The 25,171-nt window shown below is 34.0% G+C and overlaps 2 protein-coding genes across 5 annotated transcripts in view; both read left to right on the top strand.

Moving 5' to 3' along the window:
• Positions 1–25,171, top strand: part of LOC126766093 (transcription initiation factor TFIID subunit 3) — a 57,326-nt gene that overhangs the window by 29,851 nt on the left and 2,304 nt on the right. For 3 of the 4 annotated variants that reach the window (XM_050483853.1, XM_050483849.1, XM_050483851.1), the window contains exons 2-5: positions 11,839–12,158; positions 12,214–12,478; positions 15,474–17,525; positions 21,128–22,341. In XM_050483853.1, the coding sequence (XP_050339810.1) occupies positions 11,839–12,158; positions 12,214–12,478; positions 15,474–17,525; positions 21,128–22,341 (3,851 nt within the window). The remainder of the gene's footprint in view (positions 1–11,838; positions 12,159–12,213; positions 12,479–15,473; positions 17,526–21,127; positions 22,342–25,171) is intronic. The other variant, XM_050483852.1, reaches the window with a different exon arrangement.
• Positions 18,133–21,131, top strand: LOC126766237 (uncharacterized). Its single transcript, XM_050484128.1, has 2 exons — positions 18,133–19,010; positions 19,073–21,131. The coding sequence occupies exons 1-2, from the start codon at positions 18,767–18,769 to the stop codon at positions 19,294–19,296; spliced, it is 468 nt and encodes a 155-aa protein (XP_050340085.1). The 5' UTR covers positions 18,133–18,766; the 3' UTR covers positions 19,297–21,131.

Raw genomic sequence — 25,171 nt, 5'->3', positions numbered from 1 at the left:
AGATTTTGTAGGAGCATAAATTCTTTTCAATAGTTGTGATACGGTCACTCAGACTCGTGCATTTTTTATCGGTGATGGCATGTTGCTTGGCGAGCGCTTTAACTTCTTTTTTTAACCCGGTGATACTTTCACTAATAGATGATTTAAAGTTTTCAAGATTGTCATTAAATTTTTTGGAAAATTCTTCAAATTGTTTATTTAGGACTTTTTCAAGTCTATCAACGTTGTCATTCTCACTTTCATCCTCCGAGTCATCAGAATGTCTTACACTAACCTCCAAATCATTGCATTCCAGACACCTCCATAAGATACGATTTACGTTGATGTTTGTTGCTATTGCGTCAAATTCAGCATTACTGAGGTTCAGACATCTGGAATGAAACCACTTCTGGCACAGAGAGCATCTCAATCCTTTGGTGTTTTTTCTCACGTTTTCAGAACAGCTACCACATGTGTTGTTTACAATTAACTTTTTAGGTGGCATGTTGATAATCAGATTGATTAAAAATTGTATGTATACACAACACGATATTTTACTCTATTAATTTAGTCAGTCAGAGTTAATTAATTTACAAAAAATTATTTTAATAATAATAAAATATCACGAGCGAAAAAAAAACCATGCTAACACACACAGAGTTGCCAAATATCAAGTTATTTAATTTGAAATCAATTCGTGAATATTGTTCAAGTTTAAAGTTCCAGAGTAAAAATTTCCATTTCTAGCAAAATTAAATGTATTTGTAATTGTCTCTAACTCTTTGTAAACTTCTTTGATTACAAATTCTTCTACGACAGATTTCGGATCTAATTTTTCTAATAATTTTTCAAACTGAGGGTTAATCTTCCTTTGTTTGTTATTGTTTTCAATTAAGTAATTTCAGCCTGTTTTTATTTCTATTTTTGTAGTGGATTGTATGACGTACTCTATGTGGAAAAATTGTTTTCGTTGATACGCCTACGTTGGCTGGATCATAAATAGGTACAATTTGATTTCTAAATGAATTCAATGGTTGTTTCACTCTTTTGAAATGTTCTACAGGTGAACTTTCTGCCGAATGTTGAGAACAATCAGTAATCGTACTTATTTGTTGTCTTGAAAAAGCGTCTGCTACAACATTTTGGTGTCCTGGTTTATAAACAAATTTTGCTCCATATTCTTCAATTAAATTTTTCCATCTTTTTAATTTCGTATTCGGATTCTTGTCTGATATTGAATATATGAGGGACTGATGGTCTGTGTAAATAGTTAAATTTGCTACCCCATATATGTAGAATCTACATTGTAGATAGTTTCGTAACTTTTGAAGTGACCAAACTATGGCTAATAATTCTTTTTCATTTGTGCTATATTTCTGTTCAGTGTCATATAATGTTCCTGAAATGAAGGCAATTGGTTGTTTATTTTGAGATAGGACTGCCACAATAGCAAAATTACTTGCATCAGTAGTTAAATCAAATGGTTTTGAGAAATCTGGTTGAAAGAATTCTGTTTGTTCTTGAAGTGCTATTTTTATTTTTTGTAGTGCATCCAGTGCTGCCTCGTCTAATTTTATGTCTACTTTGGAGCTCTGATTTTTTCTTATCATTCCTTGATCTCCTCTTAAATGAATAGTTAAGGGTTTAGTGGTAGATGCAAAATCCCTAATAAATTTTCTATAATAACTAGCTAATCCTAAAAATGACCTTAGTTCTTTAAGCGTTTTTGGAACTGGGAAATTTTTTATTGTTTCAATCTTGTTTGGATCCATAGTAATCCTATTATGCTTAATGATGTGGCCAAGATACTCCACTGAGTCTTGAAAAAAATGTGACTTTTCGTCTGAAATTTTCATATTGGCTTTATGTAGTGCATTTATTATAGTTGAAACGTGTTCAATATGTTCTTCGGGTGAGGAAAAGAATATTAATACATCGTCTATATATACATATGCAATTTTACCAATATATACTTGTAAGATATCGTCTACGCATCGTTGAAAGATTAAAGGTGCGTTTTTCAACCCAAACGGCTTCCTAACCAATTCATACTTTGCTCCATTGACTGCAAAAGCGGTCTTTTCTTTATCAGATTCCTTTATTAAAATTTGATAGAATCCTGATTCTAAATCTATAGTTGAAAATACTTTTGCATTTCCTAAATTTTGGATAGTCATATTTACATCAGGTATTGGATATCTATCTGTGATTGTCTAAGCATTAATTTTTTTGAAAACAACTACCATTCTCCTTTTTGGCTTACCTTGTTCGTCAGTGCCTTTTTTTGGAACAGTCCATATGGGTGAATTATATGGGCTTTTACTTGGTTCAATAATTCCATTTTGTAATAACTCGCTAATTTCTTTATTCACAAAGTCGTTATCCGCAATGGGATATGGATATTGTTTTGTCCATATTGGCTCCTCTGTCTGGGTCCTAATTGTCGCCTGAATAGTTGTACTGAAAGGAAGAGTTTCACTTATTTGAACGTTTTTTTGCAATAGTTTTCTAATGTCTTCTTCGTATTGAGGGTTATTGATAGTAAAATTAATTTTTTGTTCTACGTTATGGGTCACTTCCTTCTGGTACTTTAAACTATAATCAAATAAATTCACTTCTGCTTTAAGAGTTCTAAGTCCCTGTTCTCCTAATATCATATCGAATTCATTTAGCTTATCTTCTTCATAATATACTAAATCATATCCATATGTCCCAATCACTTTTTTTGAATTAATGACCGAAAAGCCATGTAAAGTTTTTGTTTTAAAAGGAATAATTTGTATTGACTTACCGATTTCACATTTGTTGCTAATGCAATTATTAGTTGACCTTGTGTTCACTAAAATAGTAACGGGTGTGCCGGTTAATCCACATTTTGTTTCGATACAAGGCAAGCTAAAAAAGTACTCCGTGTCTCAAAATGACCATCGTAGTTTGCTTGTACTGTTTGATTGATGCGCTGCATTTTTGGTTGATTGAAGTTTTGCGGCGAGACGTTCCTGTCTCTTTTGAATGGATTTTGTTGGTGAGGCGGATTCCTTGGTTGATTGAAGTAATATGTTGGCCTCTGGTACTGCTGCGAACTGTCCACTTCCATTGGTTCTGGTGCGTGTCGTTTTTGCGGTTGATAATTCCTCTGTGTTCTGACGTGAATAAACTTGGCCTTCGTTGAAGCGAGGATTATATTTCCTTTTATCATCAGGTTGATGGAATCGTTGTTGCTCGTTCCCCTTAGCTGATTAGAATGTACCTCGAATTGGCGATTCACATTGTCGTGGTAAATAATACTACCAGCTAGCTACTGCGTAAGCTGTTTCCAAATCTTTACGGTTATGACTATACAATGTCCCATTTGTATATTTGCTATTTAACCCTACGATGAAGGTCCTTACTGCTTCTTGGTTTGCATAGTCTTTCATAGAACCACTGTTTTGGTTTTCGGACATCTCAATTTTTGATAATGCCAAATTAAGCGCTTTGCTCACTTCCCTGTGGAATCGGCTAAGGTTTTCCTTCCTTGTACGATCTTTTTCATTTCCTCTGAAAGGACGTATAGTGGCCTTTGGTCCGCAAACGTGTAATCTAATCTATTTATTATGGAATAAAATAGTCGTTAATGTGCAAGCGTATATTGCTTCGTGTTGATCAACTGTCGATACTCCTTTAAACGAATGGCTTGATTCAATTGCTGACAATCGATTCTGCATCTCAGTGCTTTGCTGCTGCAAAGTTTGAGCTAGTACGTCGTTGTGTGCGAATTATTTATGTATGTAAACATGTCTACAAAAATTATGTTTATAAACCTTGTATATTTTGTTACACTGAAGCTGCCGACAACATTTTCCTATTTTCTTTAAGCTATTTATTCTTATTACAATAACTGTTACGATTCTCTCGAACTAAAATTACAATAAAGCATTAAGTTTTGACCACTATTTGGAATCGGATGTTTTAATATACATAACTTGCACGTAGTTGTGCCATTTCTGATGTCATCGTAATTGCTCCTGATTTTCTACTACTAATTTTTGCCCTTTTTTCTTTCGGAAGTTCTTGATGTGCTCCAGTTTTTAGTGGTTCCTCAGAATTCTGTTTTTGTTGCAATTTTTCAGGAACCTGCTGTGTCTTTCTTTAAGACCGTGGATTTTGGTTTTTTAAGTCTTATATTTCAAAGACTGGCTGGAAAGCAAGTTGATTTGGGATCTCGGTTGAGCCCCCAGTTAAATAATAATACTATTGTGCTTATTATTTTTATCTAGCTCCTGAGTTTAATATCTCCACCTTCACGTTTGATGGCAATACTAAGCCTAAAAGACATTATGTTTGCTTACAACTATTTGTACTATCGACAGAATATTCATGTTGTTCTGTTGTGTTATTATTTTAAGCTGATAATTATATTTGGATAAGTTCCTATCTGTTACTGATAACTACTTTATTATATGTATGATACATGTTTTTATGTTTACAGCTGATAAGGATTTGTTGATATATTTGGGTTGTTGAGTATGATAAGGAATGTTATCTCGCGCTAGTGCAGCGGATTTGCTTTCACGGTACTTCACATGGGTGGCACTACTTCCTCTGCCCTTTATTCCGCGGCAGTACCTCCGCCACCTCAGAAGTCTTCTTCTCCCGAAGGTGGACCAATAAAGTTTACATACACCTAATTCCATTAAATTCCGACACGTTTATTTGTTTCAAAATTAATAAATTTTGTGGTTTTTTTCTATCCATTTCAAGATATGTATATTTAACATTAAACATAGCATATCAAAATATTTTTTTTTTTTACACAAATAAAAAAAATTAAAGTTAAAGCTTAAAATGAGCATAATTTATATCAAAAAAGTTTACGTACACTTATGATTGTTTACATAAAACAAAAGTAATTACAATACTTTTAACGGTTTTTGGCCTACATTTTGTTGCTATTACTGTCCCTAGACATCGTTGTATGCTCCTCACTCAAATTCTAGAATTATTTCCGGATATTTTGACCCACTAAGTCCATGATCCAGCTTTTTGGCCTTATTTTGATGAAATTCGATGTTTTCGAATACGGTTTTCCAAAAAGTTCCAGATATTTTGAATAGGATTAATGTCTAGTGATTGCGGGACCTATGGAGTTATTTTTATTTCCATAACAACCATTCATGTACAAGATAAGACATGTATTTTGGGTCGGTATCCTGTTGGAAATTGGTTTTGCTGCTATTAACAGCCGATTTAAGCACACTTAAAATTTAAATTTTTTTCCTAAAATGTTCAGATACATATGCTTATCCATGTTTTCACTAATAAAGTCCAAATGTCCAACTCTAGATGCAACCATACACCCGCAAACCATAACATTACCCCCACAGTGCTCTACCATTGGCAATACATTTTGTCCTTGCGACTCTTCATTGATCTTTCTCCACACTTTTCGTGATCTATTCGAACCAAATTTATTAAATTTTGAATCGTCGGTGAACACAATGTTTTCCCAAAACCAATACGGTTTGTTTAAATATTGTTTAGCAAACGCCGACATTTTCTTTTTATTAACCTTATATATGTATGGCTGACGACGCGCGACTCGTCTATGATAACCAGCACTCTTCAACAAATTCCTTACTGTTTGGGGATTTATTTTTTTGTGTACATTTCAAAAATGTATAAGCATATGTATCTGAGCATTTTAAGAAAAAGATTTAAATTTTAAGTGTGCTTAAATCGGCTGTTAATAGCAGCCATTTCTATTTACCACAGGATAACGACCCAAAACACACAACTTATCTTGTACGTGAATGGTTGTTATGGAAATAAAAATAACTCCATAGGTCCCGCAATCGCTAGACATTAATCCTATTCAAAATATCTGGAACTTTTTGGAAAACCGTATTCGAAAACATCGAATTTCATCAAAATAAGGCCAAAAAGCTGGATCATGGACTTAATGGGTCAAAACATCCGGAAATAATACTAGAAATTGAGTGGGGAGCATACAACGATGTCTAGGGACACTAATAGCAACAAAATGTAGGCCAAAACCCGTTAAAAGTATTGTAATTACTTTTGATTTATATAAACAATCATAAGTGTACGTAAACTTTTTTGATATAAATTATGCTCATTTTAAGCTTTAACTTAAATTTTTTTTATTTGTGTAAAAAAAAAAAATATTTTGATATGCTATATTTAATGCTAAATATACATATCATGAAATGGATAGAAAAAAACCACAAAATTTATCCATTTTGAAACAAATAAACGTGTCGAAATTTAATAGAACTAGGTGTATGTAAACTTTATTGGTCCATGTATCGTTGTACCCAAGCTCCATATAATTATTATCAAAATTTTCAAATATCTCATTCACTTTACTGCTTTACTGGTGATGGTATGTGAGGCACCTTATTGAAACACAAGTATCATCTTTTTCTGTTAATATTATTAAGCAGTGCGAAAAGCAGATAAAATAGGTTTAATAACTACTACCCATATCTTCTACACTACTGTGATCAAATTCAAAGGTGAATTTTGTCCATTTCATCTTATTCAAAGTAATCCCCTCCCGCTGCAATACACTTATGTCAACAATTTTCCACTCATCATAGAACTTGGAAAAATCCTCCGTCGTGATATCTATCAGAGCCTTCTTCGATTCAGCTTTTATATCGTCGGAGTGGTCATGTGAATTTGCTGAATAGCCCGAAGTTACACGATGGCAAAACAGCCTAATGCGATGGTTGCGACACGATATTGGTTGAAAATGTGGCGAAATGATCACGAATAACCAATGCAGTATGAGATGGTGCATTATTGCACTTCTTTGTTCAATAAATTCAGACATAGTAAAATTGAAAAGTTCACTTTTAGAGTCTCAAAAAACGACGCGTATCTCAACTACTAATGAATATTTGACGTGAAAGTTAACATAGATGTCACTAACAGTACTACCAACTTACAGAAAAAAAATTTACCAATTCGAAAAACGCGCGAAGTATAAATTATAAATTCACCTTTCAACAGTAGTATACCTAATATAGAATTTTTAAACTTCCGGTTCACTCTAAATGATATATATTGATGTAAGATATCTTTTATCCTTGTACAACACAAAATCATTGTGCAAATCAAGACTTGTATAAGTCAACATTGTGCTAATTACTACACAATAAAACTAACCAAAAATTATTCCAAGTAGTCGTTTCTCGTGTTAATATGTGTTTTGATTGCAAATGTGCGTTATACTATATATTTTCATAGCTTCAGTTTTAAAATAAAAAAGGAGGAAAATTGAAAAAAAAGACACAATATAAAGAACATAAATTAAAATACATTGAAATAATACCTTTTCGAATTCTAAAAACTCTGTCCGAAATGTTCCAAATTCCAAAACTAAACTGAAAACTGCATAATTATCGCCATACATCACAAATTTATGGGTCAGAATTGAGCAAAATATTTCAACGGATTTCTCGAAAAATAGTCTGGATTGTGAAATAAAAGTCCCAATTTAATGCATATACACTTATCTATATTTGTTATTATAACAATTTAACGCTTTTTACTCGTTACTTGAGTCTGCTTTTATGCTTAATGCTCTTTACTAATCAACACTCTAAATACATCTGTGCTTGTTGCGCAATCCGGAGGCCCCTATTGTTATCAAAACATAGCTACTCTTAACATTTTGGAAGCTACGAATTTCACTGTCTAGAGCAGTGTTTCCCAATGTGGGCGATAACGCCCCCTTGTGGGCGCTGCAGGTGTCAAGGGGGGCGGTAAGAGACCTAGAAAGAAAATGGGGGCGTTGTGTAGAGGCCTGGGGGGTTATTTGTAATTTTATTTAGCTAGGAGGCCTCTTCGACAACGACTACATGAGCTCTCGACTCTCAACAACAACTTGTGAACATCAACTAATATGAATTAAAAGATTGCTCAAACTCGGTTCTATATTTCTCTCCGCGTAGTTCATATATCTGTCCTATTTTATTGAATATAGAAAAAATGAAAATCATGTCAATCGGTCGCTCCGTTTCATAACGGGGCATCTCGACAGGATAGAGTTTATAGAATACTAACTGTCAAACGTATTGCTATTGCCATTGCCAAATCTATATTTGGGCATTTGCTATCATAATATAATCATTTGCGCAAAGGTGTTGGATAGGTAGGTTCGACCTGATGTAGCGCATGCTTTGAGCTCTTGAATAATTTATTTTATCACTTGCGAATTGACGTCGGGTAGGTAGCTGATGTAGCGCACGTTTTGAGCTTTTGAACTCCTTAACTCTTTTATGTGGAAAATAAAAAAAGGATCTTCATCCTTTCTTACAAATGTATATCTGGGAAAAATAAGATAATAAGAAAAGGAGAAAGATCCTGTTTTTACAAATGTATTTCTGGGAAAAATAAGATAATACGAAAAGGAGAAAGATCCTTTTTTTACAAATGTATTTCTAGGAAGATAAGAATTCATATTTTTGGACTACTATACAATAATTGTGCTTAAGCATTCCTATATAAACAATGTAATATTTATTTTATATTCATTTGTGGTTTTGCGCGCAATAGATGAGCATTACTTACGCTTCCTTTACACTACTCGCGAAGTTAAACGTATTTCTCAAAGCAAAACAATGTCGGAAGTAAAAAAGAAGAGACGGCAATACTGTGCGGAATACATTAAATTCGGATTCATTGAAAATCCCACAAACCCATCCTCGCCTTTGTGTTTTCTATGTCTAAAAATATATTCGAATGAAGCAATGAAGCCTTCAAGATTGCAAGATCATTTGAATAAAATGCATCCAGATAAGAGAGACAATAATGTAGCATATTTTCAAGACCTAGAGAAGAAGCATAATACTCAGCCAAGTGTAGCAAAACTATTTTCGGCGGCTGCTAAGCAAAATGACGACGGACTTCGAGCTTCGTTCAATATCTCTTTGTTAATTGCTCAAAAAGGCAAACCACATAACATCGCAGAAGAGTTAATATTGCCAGCAATAAATGAAGTAATAACTACCGTGCTTCATAAACCGGCCGCAGATATTATCCGAAAAATTTCTTTGAGTAATAATTCTGTGCAAAGACGAATTGATGAAATGGCTGAAAACATTGAAGAATCATTGTGCGATCACCTGAGGACAAGCCAATCTCAATTCAGCTCGATGAGTCCACTTTACCAATTAATGAAGCATTGTTGTTGTCTTACGTGAGGTTTATTAAAGATGAGAAAATATGTGAAGAACTATCATTTGCTAGAAATTTAGAGACCGATACAAAAGGCGAAACCATATTCAATATTTTGGAAAAGTTTTGCGATGAGAAAGAGATTCCTTTGAAAAATATTATTTCAATTGCTACAGATGGCGCTCCGGCTATGATAGGGTGCCATAAAGGCTTAATAGCGCATATAAAAAATAAAATTCCAGATGTCCTTGGTGTACATTGCGTTATTCATGGACAACATTTAGTTGCTAGAAACTTAAGAGAAAAACTATTTCAATCACTGCAATATGTCATCAAAGCAGTCAATAAAATCCGCAACAGCTCTTTGAATGATAGATTATTTCATCAGCTTTGTGTTACTAATGACGAGGATTTCAATCGTTTGTTGTTTCATACTGAAGTTCGTTGGCTATCAAGAGGCTCGATTCTACAACCCAACTTGTTTGACTCTGTTATAGAGTTCTTGGAAACTAAAGATACAGAATTTCAAGACAAGCTCATAACATCAAAGAATGATATAGCTTACATGACACACCTGTATAAATTGTTCAACGACATTAATCTCCAACTGCAAGGCGATAAACTAAATTTAATTAAAACAAAAAACGTCGTTGCTGCTTTCGGAGCCAAACTGCTTCTACACAAAAAGAATCTGAGCAGACGTGAGTTTCACAATTTTCCGAATTTATCAGTATCATACAGTAAAGACGAATTGTTTGCCTACTGTCAACATTTGGAAAACGTCCACATTGACTTCACCGAAGCAATGTCACCTCAGCTGGAAGAAGAACTTATAGAATTGACAACAAACGAGGAAATAAAAATCAAGTTCAAAAATGGTTACCAAGAATTTTGGCTACAAAAACCGATCACGCAATTGTACCCTGGATTGTGGTCAATCGTTCAACGACTCTTGATAGCATTCCCATCGTCATATTTGTGTGAACGTGGATTTAGTGCTGTGACAACACTGCTTACTAAAAATAGAAATCGTTTGCATGTTACCGAACGTGGCGACTTGCGACTGTTCTTGAGTAAATTGGAACCTGATATTAACAAACTTATTATTAAACAGCATCAGATTCATCCTTCACATTAGTTTTTATATATGGATCGATTATTTTAGTTTTATTTTTAATAAAATATTTTCTGTTTTAATACTATAAAGTTGTGTTTCAATAATCATTCTTATTGGCAGGTGGAGCCCGTATGAGTTAACTTGAGACCTAAGCGCCGTTGTATGTTACCTACACCGCTCAGGTTTCAAGTTGCTGGTTATAGTAAAAGTTTCGTTTAGAATTCTCCGTTAATATACATATATAGGTCAAAATAATTAATTTGAAGTTATAGGGGATTTTAAATAGGTGAAAAAATGGGGGCGCTAAAAAAATATTTATTCTCAAAATAAGTTTGGAAACCACTGGTGTAGAGTAATTCTAGCATTTTATCGTCGATTCTATTTGGTTTTAGCGTTCGTGAAAAATATTTTTAATTTTAGTAGAAGCAATTTCACACAAACAACTCTAGTGTTTCAATTTGGCAATTGACAACTATATCGTAAAGTTTGACATTTTAGATGCCATACATTCTCAGGACATTTTGTTTATACCAGCGTAATTTTTGTTGTTTAAAGTAACTTGAAAAATTCATCTCGACCAAAAAATGGAATAAAAATCACGAAACTTTCGCTCGATTAACGTTCACAACTTTAGACGTGGATTATCTCATCAACAGGGCATATTCGAACTTAATTAAAATCTCGGCGATGAGGTTACATCAAAAACTTTTTCGATGGTGTGGTGAATTCAATCTAAGTCGAAGATCACTCCAAGATGAATATCAAACGGTTGTAGTTCCGGAGGCAATTGGTGCTGTTTATACGCTAACTAATATTGCCAGATCGTTGTTCACGATGGAGCCCATATAATTTGTCGATTGCTCGAAGAAAGGCTCGTGTCGATTGGTCGGGAGAAGTGTTAATATAATACGATAAGCGGTGCTTCGAAACAGGGCCATAAAATCGTGACATATGATGAAATGTGAATATACGCTTATGCAGCCGTAAGTAAGCAGCAGTTGACAGTATAGGTGTTTCACGAAGAGCCGAAGCGGCTGGGTTTTATAATAGCATCTCCCGATTTCGAGGTTTAAAGGGGGATGTACGGATAGAAGAGGTCCTCCAGATCAAGAAAATAAATAGCAGAACACTAAATACTGAGCGGTACACAACGATTTAATTGTCAGTTTTCTTTCAAGAAACCAAATAATTTTGTTCTAATTTTTTTCTACATAACTTACTTATTACTCAATTTGTGCTATGCGAATGAAAATTCAAATTGTTTTATGTTTATACTAATAATTTATTACATGCGCAAATCGTGCTATGTTTGCATTCTTGACTGTAATTACCACTTTTACATGTAATACGAAGTACTAGAAATATAAAAGTTACAATAATTGTTTGTTTTAGTTCTGCTATTGATTTAAAAATGGTTAGTACATAATGAAAAGCGGTTATTAAAACTAAAGTTTCAATAAAGTTGCTCCTACGCATTCGGATCCGTAAAACTGTTAATAAGAGATCAACATTTTTTGTGAATTATTAAATAAATATGTATGTGTATTTTTTTACAGATAATCGAACAGAGGCGTGCTTGGATGATATTCATATTACTCTTGGAAATTTAAATATAAACATAAGCGAACTGTTGGATTATACCAACAACGTGGAGCCAGTGCCCTTAGCTGTGGAATTACCAAAATTTCCGGCTCATAAGAATACAAACTTGAATTTTTTGAAGCCTGGAAGTAAGGAAGTTCTTACTCGTCCTGTTCATATACATGAGTATCTACCACCTATGCTACCAGCAGATTCACAAAGCACCTTGCCTTCGCATTACTTAAGCTCTGATGCACCATTCTTTAAATCGAGTTCAATTAATGTGAGTAATGATGTAAGTACTAAAATACACAAAACCACATACCTTGTAATCAATTATTATTTGTCAGTGCGAGACTAAAACGGAACGTTACTTGCCTACATTCGCCAATACAGTAACTTGTCTGAGTACTCCGAATAGGCTAGGTGTTTCAAAAGATTCCCTTGATCCTTCCCAAGAGGGTGCTAAGGTCACTGTGTGTTCGTCATCCCATATGTTTGATGAAGAAGGACGTCCTACTAGAGAAATAAGTAGCGTTGTTATGACAACAGGCGGCTTTATATCCCCCGCAATTGAAGGAAAACTTCCGGATACCAAAGTACCAAAATTTGTCGGTAAGGTTTATTAAGTACTAATCTAAACTCTCGGCTCTGCTCGCTCCTTGTTGTCAAGGATATCATTTATTGTGATATAATGGAATAGTTAAATTGGTAATCCACATTTTTTATTGACTTCGTTAATTACTTAACCCTTGCATGCCCGAATTAAAATGGGCAAAAATGTTTTTTAAGACAGATATATGTTAGTCTTACCTTAAGTATGAAGATATAAAAATTTCAAAGACGTTAGTGTCCTGGTTCGTTAGTTACAAAATGTTGCCTATAGGCAACAGCACTTTTACAAAATTATTTTAAACAAACTGAACACTTTTCCAATGATTTATTTTTATTTTTAATAACTATCTTAGCTTTATTTATTTATGTTGTTCCCTTGGCTTTACAATAAAACATTTATTTTAATCTTATTTAAAACTTTTTGCGTAAACGCCTTTTTTCGCGATTTTGACTATTTCACTCTACGACAAACGCCTGCTGAATGAACCTTTGCATAGCTTACAATAGAACAATACACTGTAAGCTTACACAATACACCAGACTACATAATGCAAAAACCGCGTGTCAAAAAATTTAAATAACGGGACATAGAAGCATAAATGTACAATGTTGCCTATTGACAGCATCGGGCATGAAAGGGTAAAGAAATAATACATACTACATAAATACGTATGATATAACAACATCTTCACAGTCTCTGCATCTGCGTCCTATATCGTTACACAAATATATGCTTCTTGTTCGTCCTATATCTAATCATATGGTAATGTCTTGTTCAACAGTCATCGAAAGTTATTGCAAAATCTACGCTAAAACCCAGATACTATACGCAAGAAAACATAAACTTAATCGTTCCTTTTAAATATTGCATTGTTCTGTGCAATGCTTCAGGTTCTTGTACAGTTACAACTATCACTATAACTCATATACATATACACTGGCTAAAAAAAAATATTCGACATACGCATTTTTATTTTTTTATGTATTTTTAAAATTTTCCATAATACAAACAAATAAAAGACCAAATAACAGTGTTTTTTAAAGCAATTATTTATTTAGTCTGTAAATTGATGAGTTTTATGATAATAAAAATTACAAAACTAAACAAAAAAGCACAAAAACTGAATTACTTCAAAAATAAAAGCAAAAAAATATTCGACAATTCATGTAAAATCCAAGTTTGAAAACAAAAAATTACTTTTTAATACCGCGTAGCTCTTCCTTTACTTCGGACTACTTCTTTTAAACGTCTTGGTATTGATTCGACTTTCTTTCTTGTTATAGATGGGTCTATATTGTACCACTCTTCAATTAGTGTCTGTTCCATTTGGGTTTTGTCCGTAAAATGGCGCTGTTTCAGCCTTCTTTCTAAATGATCCCATAGATGCTTTATGGGATTTAAATCTGGACTTTGAGCAAGAGTTTTAATTACTCCATGGCAGTTGTATAAAAGCCAAAGCTTTGTATTTAGTACGGAATGCTTTGGGTCGTTGTTTAGGTAAAACTGAAAAGTCGTTCCGAGTCCGAGATTTTCTGCACTAGTTCGTAAGTTTCTCTTCAAAATGTCAATGTATTGCATGTGGTCCACGATTTGGCGAATTGGCTCCTTTTTTCCAACTCCTGCTGCCGACATACACCCCCAAATCATAACGCCTCCACCTCCATGTTTCACAGTTGCCACAGCATTTCGCTCTTTCAATTCTGTATTGGGTTTCCTGTACACAATTACTTTACCATCACATCCAAAAAGATTGAATTTGCTCTCATCTGCAAATATCACCTTATTCCAAAATTCAACGGGCTTGTTTATGTACGTTTTAGCAAACCTTAATCTTTCCAATCTATTTTTTTGAGATATATGGCTTTTTGCGCGCAACCCTTCCCCTGTCATTGATTTTCAAAGAATTTCGAATGGTTTGGGGTGTCGCATCTATATTTACGTTTTCTTGAACAGTTTTGGAGAGAAACGTGGCATTTGTTTTTGGTTCTTTCTTGATCTGGCGAACCAACCAACGTTCGCCTGCTTTAGCTAAGGCTTTTGGGCGACCACACCTTGGATGATTTTCAACCGACTTTTTATCTTTCCATTTTTTATAATATAATGGACAGTTGTTCGCGGCCTATCAAGTAGTTCGGCTATTTTAGTTTCGGTTAATCCACTTTTAAAATGTATAACGATAAAATTTTTTATTTCTTCAGACACTTCTTTACCATTTCACTTATTTCCTTTAAATATCACTTCTGAATTGAATGCTGCATAACAATGTTAAAGAAAATATTCGAACCGATCGTAACTTTCACCGTTAATCATTGGAATTCGCTCTTCTACGTAATTGTCGAATATTTTTTTTTTGCTTTCATTTTCAAGATAATTTAGTTTTGGTGCTTTTTTTAATATTGTTGTTGTGATTATTAGAAAACTCATCAACTTACAGACTATATAAATGCTTGCTTTAAAAACACTGTTTTTGTATTTTTTTATGTGTTTATATTAAGAAATATTTCAAAAGTAAATAAAAAAATATTTTCTTTGACCAGGTATGTGTATGTAAACAAAAACCACTGTGCCCTGCCAGTAGCTGTTTAATGTTATTATTTTTTTTGAAGTATTAAAATATTTAAATGATTCTTACATGAATATTGTTTTGAGTTATATATTTGAAATATATATTTGTTTCTTTATGAATTGTTTTGGCTTTTAACATAATTCTATAGAAAGTAGCCTATGCCCGTCCCGAGGTTCCAAGCTAACTCATCACCAATTTTCAGCCAAATCGGTTTAGCCGTTCTTGAGTTATAAATATACACATAAATTGCGAAACCGAGGGTGAGGCCAACGGTACGACCTTCTCCCGGACCAAAATAGTACCCGTGCAAATTTTCACGTCTTTCCGTGCTGTGGTTTGGACATAATGCGCGGACATACAAAAATGGCGTTTAATTTTTACATATAAGATTTTCTCAAATAAGCATTATATTTCTTTCTTTTTTCTAGAAAAGCTAATGGGCTTCGATGCACCACCGCCCTCATTGCCTGCTGCAGTTGTAAGTTCTGAAAAATTTAAAACTGCAGATCACAAGCACCACAGTAATAATACCACACCAAAACCAGGTGTTAGCGAAGCTGTTCACACCTGTTCAATTCAATCAAAACCGCTGCTAAATGTAGAAAAAACAGAACTTGCTGATGGCCCAGCAAGCCAGCTTCTAGCGACATCCTCGAAGCTTATGATTCCGAACGAAAATGTATCTGATATAACTAATATAAGCATTACAAAGAAAGTTGGGTGGAGTCCTTTAACTCGCCATGTGCAGGTGCCAACTATCGCTACGAAGTTGCTAAACAAAGCAAAAAAGAAAAGTCCACTTGATCTGCAAAGTGCATTGATGGCAAAGACTTACCTACCAAATGCCGAAAGTTCTAACACTTCCTTGATATCACCTCGAGTGGAAAACTCGGAAAGACTTAATAAAAAGACCAAAAAAATGTTGCAAAATTTGTTAAAGCCAGGACTCGAATCATCCTCAACTTCATCAGATTATAGTAATTCTGTTCTTCAGCGTCATAAAATGGAAAAGTATCTAAAAAAACAGTCAAAACATAAAAAAAAAATACTGCAAAAACAGGGCGATGTATTGAAAAATTTGGAGATAACAAAGGTTCTTGGAGATAAACTACCGGTACCACAACCATCGAGTACTAAAACCTTTAGCGATATTTCAGTTATTAAGGATAGCTTTCTTCCTGAAGCTTCAAAGGAAAAAACGTGTGTTCCGAAAGCCAGCTTGTCGTTCTCTCAATGTAGCACTACCGATAATAGTTTTAGTGTTAAAAACAATGAAAATACTGTCGATAATGTGAAGCTGTCTCCAAATGCTACTTTTCTTGAAAAAAAAATGTTGTCCGGTGTTAAATTATCGACAGAGCTTGATAAAAATAAATTAAATATTTTTAAAAAAATTTCGAAACAAAAGTCACAAAAACCAGCATCGCCGAACAGTCGCGTGCCTTCGACACAATTATCTGGAGGAAGTGATGGTCAATTTATCAACCTTCCTTGCGGTACCACAATTACACCCACGCCTACCAATCTGAAATGTATGATAGCAAGCGACACAAATATGCACAATTCCGATCAATTAGAAAAAAAGTTAAATGTGTCGGTTAATTGCGAGCGAGGTGTTGCTGGCTTGGTCGAGAACATCTCTGCTAATAACATTACAGACGTTATTATTCCAAACCAAATTAGCCAACTGCCATTACAAATTGGCGAAGGTGCTAGACCTAAAAAACGTGGTCGTAAGCCAGGAAGCAAAAACTTACCAAAACAAACAATTGTAAGTCCTATTGGCTCAAATGATGTTTCACATACGAAGAAAATGAAAAAGTTTAAAATTTCTAAATACGATCAACAATATCCTCCTCACTTAGAAACAAAAATTTCAATGGAACTAACTAATCCCGTCGATAATATGACTCCAACTTTATGTTGTGGCAGTGACGCCATTACCTCTAGTCTATCATTGAATATAAAGGACATTCGGAAAGAACGGAAGAAAACCAAAACTAAAAATTTAATTTTGAATATGTCCATGACCGAGCCAAATGAATATAACGCTGAAACAGTCTTTCCAACTAAAGAAGAAGTCAATACTATTAACAAAAAACTTATGCGCATGGACACAATTTTACAACCATTAGGATCATTTAATGATGCCATGGTTGATCCGAATTCGGATAATGTACAAACTTCATCTCATAAGCCATTGCCTTATAAGTCCCCTACAAACAGGAAGAGGCTTTCTCCACAGATTCCGCTCCAATTACATACAATTCCAAGTGTAGTGCCTGGTGCCCATCAGTCGTTTATGCCTAAACCGGTAATGGGCGGGATCCCTGATCTTTTGAAATTCTGTCCGTTTCCGTCTGGACCTGGTCTCATACCGCATACTGCTCAGAATATGTTATTTCCTCGCCTACCACCAACATTTCATTTACCTATTTCAAATTTGCGACAACAAAGCGCCGCGAAGCCAATAAATATAGGTAAGTGCGATTAGAGTCCAACAACGGATACTTTAACATGTACGTAGCTTACACAAAACCTTAAACATTTTGCAGCCTCACAATATGAAACAGTACAGATATTGGTAGCAATTTCATATTTGATAGTGCCATGTTTACAGTTTCTATTTTATACTAAATAAGAATATATTGGTTTTCACGAAATTTTGAGTAAATTCTATTCCAATCTTGATAAGAACAACACTCAGTGGTATCACCATATTCTTTTCGCTAGTTAAAGACACGCTCTTTAACAACAACACGTTCTTTAAGAACAACGCACACAGGCATTTCGACGACAATATTCCACATTTAACGCAGGCAATTGAATCGGCAGTCGCCATTTTATGTTTGTTATGGAATACTCAACATAGTTATAATATTTAGCAGTTGCATATACGGTTTAGCAAATTTCGAAGTTTAATACATTGAATATTTTCAAAGAAAATATGTATATTTTTTTAAGAAGTTTTCAAAGTGAATTATTTTACTAAATTAGTTCTCGTTGCTCCTTTTTTTTGTTTTTACGAAAACGATTGCATGAAATGTCTTCGAATTTTCAGGATATATTAGTGTATATACAGAAAGAATAAAAAAAAAATTTAACATTTATCTCTATTACGCTTCTATCATATTTTGTATATAATTTTTAATTCTAAAATCGGGATTTAAAAATTAAAATTTTTATTTTTATTCAAAATTGTTGAACTTAACTTCAGAACAGTGCTTTGAATACGTCGTGAACTTCCCATCACTTGAACTGCACTTTCTCCTAAGCTATCTTTAGATGTCCGTTATAAGAAGAACAACACTTCAACGCTTACATGAGAAATGGTAATGTTGCCACATATTCCAACATCATTGTCGCTATCCACCCTTCAGAAGACTGTAGTTTCCAATTCGTTTAGCTATAGCGTTTTGTCTTTATTCATAAATAAAAAATTCACAAAAACGGGTGACTGGGCCTGTTGGTACACATACATATTGTAGTTTTTTACAACACAAAATACGTTCGTTTCAGGAAAGCACGTCAAAGTTTTTGTAGTTTCGAACACGGTTTTACCATATTTATTGTTATATGATATATGCCCATTTCTTAATCAAAATTTAAATTTGCGTTTTATTTAGAGTCAACAATCAATGATTCGACGTTAGACCCTCTCTTACCCCTACTGAATGATGATTTTAATTTTTGCGATGTAGCTCAATTCATCCCCGAGTCAATGACACAAACATCAACTTTGTCAAAACCTGAGATGAGGAACCCAGAAACAGAATGTTTAAATTTCCAGGTTCATAACTTGTCTACATTTTGTGAAAAACTTATAAAAACACCTGAGCTCTGGGCTCCACTCGAAAATATTTCAATACCCACATCGCCAAGTTGTATGTTGTTAAACACATACGAATTCCAAATGCAAAATGATTCTCTTAAGTCAATTACAGAAAATCCTATATTCGGCGACGGTATGTATTTTCAAATGCAACGCCAAAGTATGTAATGCAATGTTTAGGAAAATTTTCTATAGCTACACCCACACTAAATTTGGATGAAATATTAGAACTTTTCGATGAATGCAATGAACTTCCACCATCGCTACTCAATAACTCAAGTTCGCCCAACCAGAGCGATTTGGATCAAAGTCAGCTTGATTTAACAGCGACTCTAATGAATTTTTTTCAAAAGGAGGACATTATACCTATTTTCAATGAAACGGTGCCAAATGCAACAGGTGATCTTTATTTCATTTAAAGATCTAGAAAACAAAAAAAAAATAACTTTTCTTGCTCTGAAGGCTATATGGTATACCGTTGAATGAACAGCCTGCAATGCTGTTAAATAGCTTCTTCTTTAAATACGTTGAATATTACAAGATATATTTACCCTGGACAAGGTCTATTAAGTTTGTCACAAAATTTGTAACATCCAGACAGAAGTCGGAGACCATATGAAGTAATATTTATAGTTAATAATAAGGGTAATGAGCTGAGTGGATTTAGCCATGTTCGTCTGTATGTATGTACGGAAAATTTTTAAACATGTGCTTTTTCCCCCAAGATCCCGCTCATATATTGGACCCCCGAAATTAGACCACCATAGCATATATCTGATATATAAACTGAACGATCAAAACCACGTCCTTATAAGGAAACCCTTTTATTTGACAGGATATCTTCCCGAAATTTGGCATGTATTATTGTTGAAAAACGCAGAATAATTTTTGAAGAAACTGTTTAAATCGGACCGATTGTGTGTTTTATACAGCCATAGTCACACAAAGCAATAAGTGCTAATACATTTGACAAAGATCCTTAAAAAAGCAAAAAGAGCTTAAAATATGATTACTTTCCTTTTATGTAAAAAATAGCAAATAGAATTTCACGAATAATTAGTATTAATTGAAAAACTTGAACTCTCTTTAAAATGGCTTGGTCACCCAAATAGCACATTTTTTAAAAAGTGAAAATTTGTTTGCAAAAAAATTATAAGGACTGAATTTTTATTTCTAATTAAGGTTTTCTACGATAAAGTTATTTAATGCGAGTAGAAACGGGACGTGATAAGCATTGTAGTCCTGAAAAAGACGCATTATGCACAATATGAAGAAATCGTGACCATGTACATATATAGCTGCCACACAAACTGACCGACCAAACCAAGTCCTTTTGAAGGTGCACACAAAGTCAATTTTTGTTGTTTTTTTTTTTTTGCAAATATTGGCTCAGGTCAAATTTTACGTTTACTTACCGTTTTCATTTACTAAAAATTGCGCATACCTTTTTAAATATATCAGCATATGGTGTACTTTACAAACGCGAGGTTTGAAATTAGTAATGGTAATATGACCAAGCCTTTTGACTTCAGAAGTCGGCAAACATCACTTTTTTAGACCAATCGATTCCTCAATCCTAAGAATATAAGTGGCTTGCTGCCATCCATTATTTTTGAAATCTTTATCAATAATGAAGATATGTTGTTCTGTCGTTCATCACTTTACTACATAACTGGAAGCAAATTTAAATTTTTCGTTAACTTTAGGACACCCATTTTCTCCGATAAATAAAGGCTTGTGTTTAAAGCTGTATGACCTTTTTAAACGCTGTAATACATGTACATTTAAAGTTATAGCTGCTCAAGACAACGTGCATCCTTATCGCTAATGTGTGGTTATGCAAACACACAATATGTTAAATAAACGTAATATTGATATGCCACTATTCCGAAACAGGAAATATCACATTTTAGTGCTCCGTTTAACCGTGAATGAAATCTATACAGCTCCCCTACTAAAGAGTCAATAATAACATACCTCCAAGACTTTTGGTGAGTATATTTAGAATTAAGTAAAATCGAATTTTTACCAGAACAATGTAAGACTACAGTGATCTCTACATTACGGCATTTTTATGCTTACGTTGTTGTAGCCTCAAAGTTGGTAGCCCTAATTTATGATAAATTATGATATAAATTTTCGTCATATTACATATGTATGTCCAATGAATGTTTGTGAGCAAATAATCTATTATAAACTCTTTAATTTCACCATTATTTTAATTTTATTTAAATTTGTGTTTTATATTAGAGTCGTCAATCAGTGGCACATCGTTGGAACCTACTCTGTTCCAAGCAAGTGGAGAACGTAACTATTGCAATGTCCCACCATTCGTTCCCGAATCAATGAAACTTACTTCACCTGATGTTATATCTGAAATGAGAAAAGCAGAGCGAGAATGTCCAAAAACTCCCAAGCTTCAGCACTCGACTACGGTCAGTGAAAATATACTAAATACTCCTGAGCTTTGGAGTACACCTGAAACGGGTTCCAAGTCGGTACCACCCACGCCAGGTGGTATGTCGTTGAATACATACGAGCTGCATTTACAAAATGATCGTGCTACTAAATCTCCTAAGTCAAATGCCGATAATCCAGTATTCATTGGTAGTATGTATTCTAAACACGCTTCGTCTAGCATAGATTTAGCGAAATCTTCCGCAGTGACGTCTATTCTTAATACCGATGACCCTATAGAATTGTCCGATGATTCCATTGAATACTCAACAATCATGTTGAACTCTTTAAGTTCGACCAATTCTAAGGATTTGCATCAAAATCAACTGCAATTACCAACAAAGTCTCTAAATTTTTCTCAAATCGAGGATTATGTACCTATTCGAAAGGATATAACAAAAAAATTATCAGGTGATCTTTATTTGAGCTCAAAGGATCCAAAAATGTTCCAAAAGGCTAATAAGCTTCTCAAAACTACTAAAAATTTTCTCCCAACTGAACCAGAAAATTTGTCCCAAATAGATATATTTAGCTCCGAAAAACATGGCGTCGGTAAATTGGCAGGAGGTGCGGATTTGATACCATTAATTTCAACTGGTTCTGCGTATTCTGCAAAAACTATACCGTCAACTAGCTTAACAGCAACTGTAGCAGCTCCATTTACACTATCCAAAAAGGATATTTATTCAACCAACGCATTTGAAAATTCATTATTATCAACAAATATAACAGACAATGAATTTCTGTGCGTAAATAATGAACTTCAGAGAAAGAAGAAAGATCACAAAAAGCTAAAAAAGTTGAGAGACGACAAAACCAAAAAGAAGAAGGATAAAAAGTCAAAATGTAAAGAACGCACAGATCACCACGAAAATGTTGTAAATAGAAATGAAAAGAGTCATAAAGAGAAACTAAAAGATTCTCTAAGGTGTGATGAGGAACAGCAACTAGTGAATAAAGATTTATTGAAAAAGTTAAAAAAGGAAAAAAAGAAAAAAAATAAGCAGGTATGTCATATTATCTTATAAGAGAGAGTATTTCGACTGAATTATAAAATCCCAACAAAACCAAGGTAAATCCTTCTGTCAATAGTTATAATTTACGAATTTCAGTTATTTATTGTTTTCAATGATGTGACGCATATGGTGAGAGCAGGATAGTCAATTTTTTATTAAAAAATTTCACATCAATAATTTGATTTTAATTTTTTATCTCAACATTGGAATTAGAGAAAGAAAATGTAATTTTTAATCCAAGATGTTGGAATTAACAACTGAAAATCTAGTTTTTAATTAATACTATGTTCGCACCGACATTGAAAACATTTTGAAAACACATTTGTATGTTGAGTTTTCTCTAACAACTATCAATAGCGGCATTCTCTTGCTCTTGCAAGATTGCAAGATGACACAAAATGCAAAGATCCTTTACCGAAATATGCAAGGCCAAGAGAGCACCCATTGCAGAATCTAGTGATATATGACGGCACGAAAATAGACATGGGTTTTGGTCTGACATATTTTACAGGCATTGCCAATAATTTTCAGCGTGTGTTTGTTGTTGTCCTGTTGCACCAAGAAGAAAATTCTGCAATTTCTGCACAGGGCAAGATTTTGCAAGAGCAAGAGAATCCCCCTAATACGAGAATATCAACTGACAACTGTATTTGTATATGGAATGTAAACAAATATCACGCGACAATTTAGGGCCGGCAAAATATGTCTTCCAAAAACATCGACTAAACTAGAGCAGACACCGGTTATAATGAGTGGAATGTAAGTTTTCAAGTAGTGTTCAGCGAAAACTGTGTTTTCCTTTGACAGATTTTACATGGACAAAAACACAAGTTTTCGTGAGAAAACCAGTTTTTCCCCACGAAAACATGTTTTCGTTGTCGGTCCGAACATAGTATTAAAGTGTTCCAAAAGCCGTAACAGGATGTTTGGGATTAAAAATTGATAACTTAAAGTTTAATTTAATACTAAAAATTTAAAATTTGCTTTTTAATCTCATAATATCAATTAACAATTGATAAAATATCAATTTGTCAGTTTTCCTCTGTTAATTCTAAAACAATAATTTTTAATACTTAATTATATACTTTAGAGTAGTTTATATTCGCCTATGAAATACACAAAGAAAATTTGATTTTCACTACGCGATTTGGTACGAGAAAGTTTTGAAGGCAATAATATCACTGGTAAACAAAAATCCACTTGTTTGTTGTGACATGAACAGAACAAAGTGTTTATTATGTAAAAATTACCATAAATGCATAGCTGCAGATTTCTTCCAACACCTATAGTTTTTTTGCTATGGGGATTTTTGTTAAAAAAGAGCAGCGATAGATATATTATTATTTTATTAACCAAAGAGTACCTTAAAATGATACTGTCGGTGTTTTTCGGCGATATGTTTTTTAACAATGTCCAACAGTAATCGGCAAGAAAACTGGCATTCCACTTGCCTTGGTACCGTTTCTCCATAGCAGAAAGGTTTTGGTAAAACCGTTGCCCATGTTCGTCACTTACGGCCCCTAAATATTCGGGAAAAAATCCTGATGGGCGTCCAGAAAGTGAATTTTAAGGGACATGTTGCAACCCATTTTTTTTATAGGCATTAAATAGTTCAGTCACAAGATCTTTGTAGTTGTCAGCTTTCACATTTTCAAGAAAATGTTTAACAACGCTTTTAAAGGCACTCCAGGCTCGTATTTCAGTTTCATTTAACATTTCCTCAAATGTTTTATCTTTCATTAGTTCTCTTATTTGCGGACCCACAAATATGCCCTTCTTAATTTTTGCTTCACTGACTCTTGGAAATTTTGACTTCAGATACAAAAACGCTCTTTCATTTCTGTCGATTGCCTTAACAAAATTCTCCTTTTTGGGATCAACTAGAGGTTCACTTGTAACGTTTTCTTGTCCCGGATTGACTGCCTGACGTACTGACCACTGCTTCTGTACATAATGACAATCTCTCGCACGGCTGTCCGATTCGCATAGGAAGCAACAATATTTCGAATAGCCTAGTTGCATTCCAAGAAGAAGGGCTATTACTTTTAGATCTCCACATATTGCCCAACCATACTCATGATAACGAATGTGCTCTAAAAGAACTTTCATATTCTCGTATGATTTCTTCATTTCCGCATGAGCTAAGGACACATATGGATATTTGTTACCGTTATGAACCAATACCGCCTTTAAACTATGTTTAGAGGAACAATGAATATATGCCAATCACGTGGATCATGTTTTTGTCCTAGTGCGTTAAGCAAAAGGTTAACTTCTGAGCAGTATACTAGACCCCCTTCTTGAAGGAAGCAATTTGTGAGGTCGTTTTGTCTTTTTCTGTAAAAAGTAATATTTACATCACTTTGACCTTTTAGTCTGGATGCTAAAAGTTCGGATCCTTCAAATAAAGGATCGGTTATCATTTCACTTGCCGTTTCTGTAACTTCACTTGAAGAGCTCGTCGATTCGAGTTCTTCCTCGAGACTCCAAGATTCTGGTGCTTTTGGAATAGGAAGTTGTTCACTGTGTTTGACAGGTCTTAAAGCTGATGGCAAATTACAGTACTTAACCGTATGTTTAGACTTCGGTCAGCCTGTAACATGGTCTTTAGCTTCTCTCCAAACTATTGGCACTGTAAAGGGCATTTTACGAATTGAACCTTTTAACCAAGCTGTTAATAATGTTACTCAAGTTTTACAATAGATATGAAGTGTCCATGCTTTGTCTTGGTCCCCAACTTTAACACCAAAATACAGTTTGTAAGCTTTTAGCATAAGCGGACTAAAATTACGTTTACGATTTAAAAGTTTGTTTTCCTCAC

Source organism: Bactrocera neohumeralis, unplaced genomic scaffold (assembly GCF_024586455.1).
Source record: "Bactrocera neohumeralis isolate Rockhampton unplaced genomic scaffold, APGP_CSIRO_Bneo_wtdbg2-racon-allhic-juicebox.fasta_v2 cluster11, whole genome shotgun sequence".
Classification (NCBI taxonomy): Eukaryota; Metazoa; Arthropoda; class Insecta; order Diptera; family Tephritidae; genus Bactrocera; species Bactrocera neohumeralis.
The sequence above is the reverse complement of the archived record's forward strand: the minus strand, read 5'-3'. Positions and strand labels throughout refer to the sequence as shown.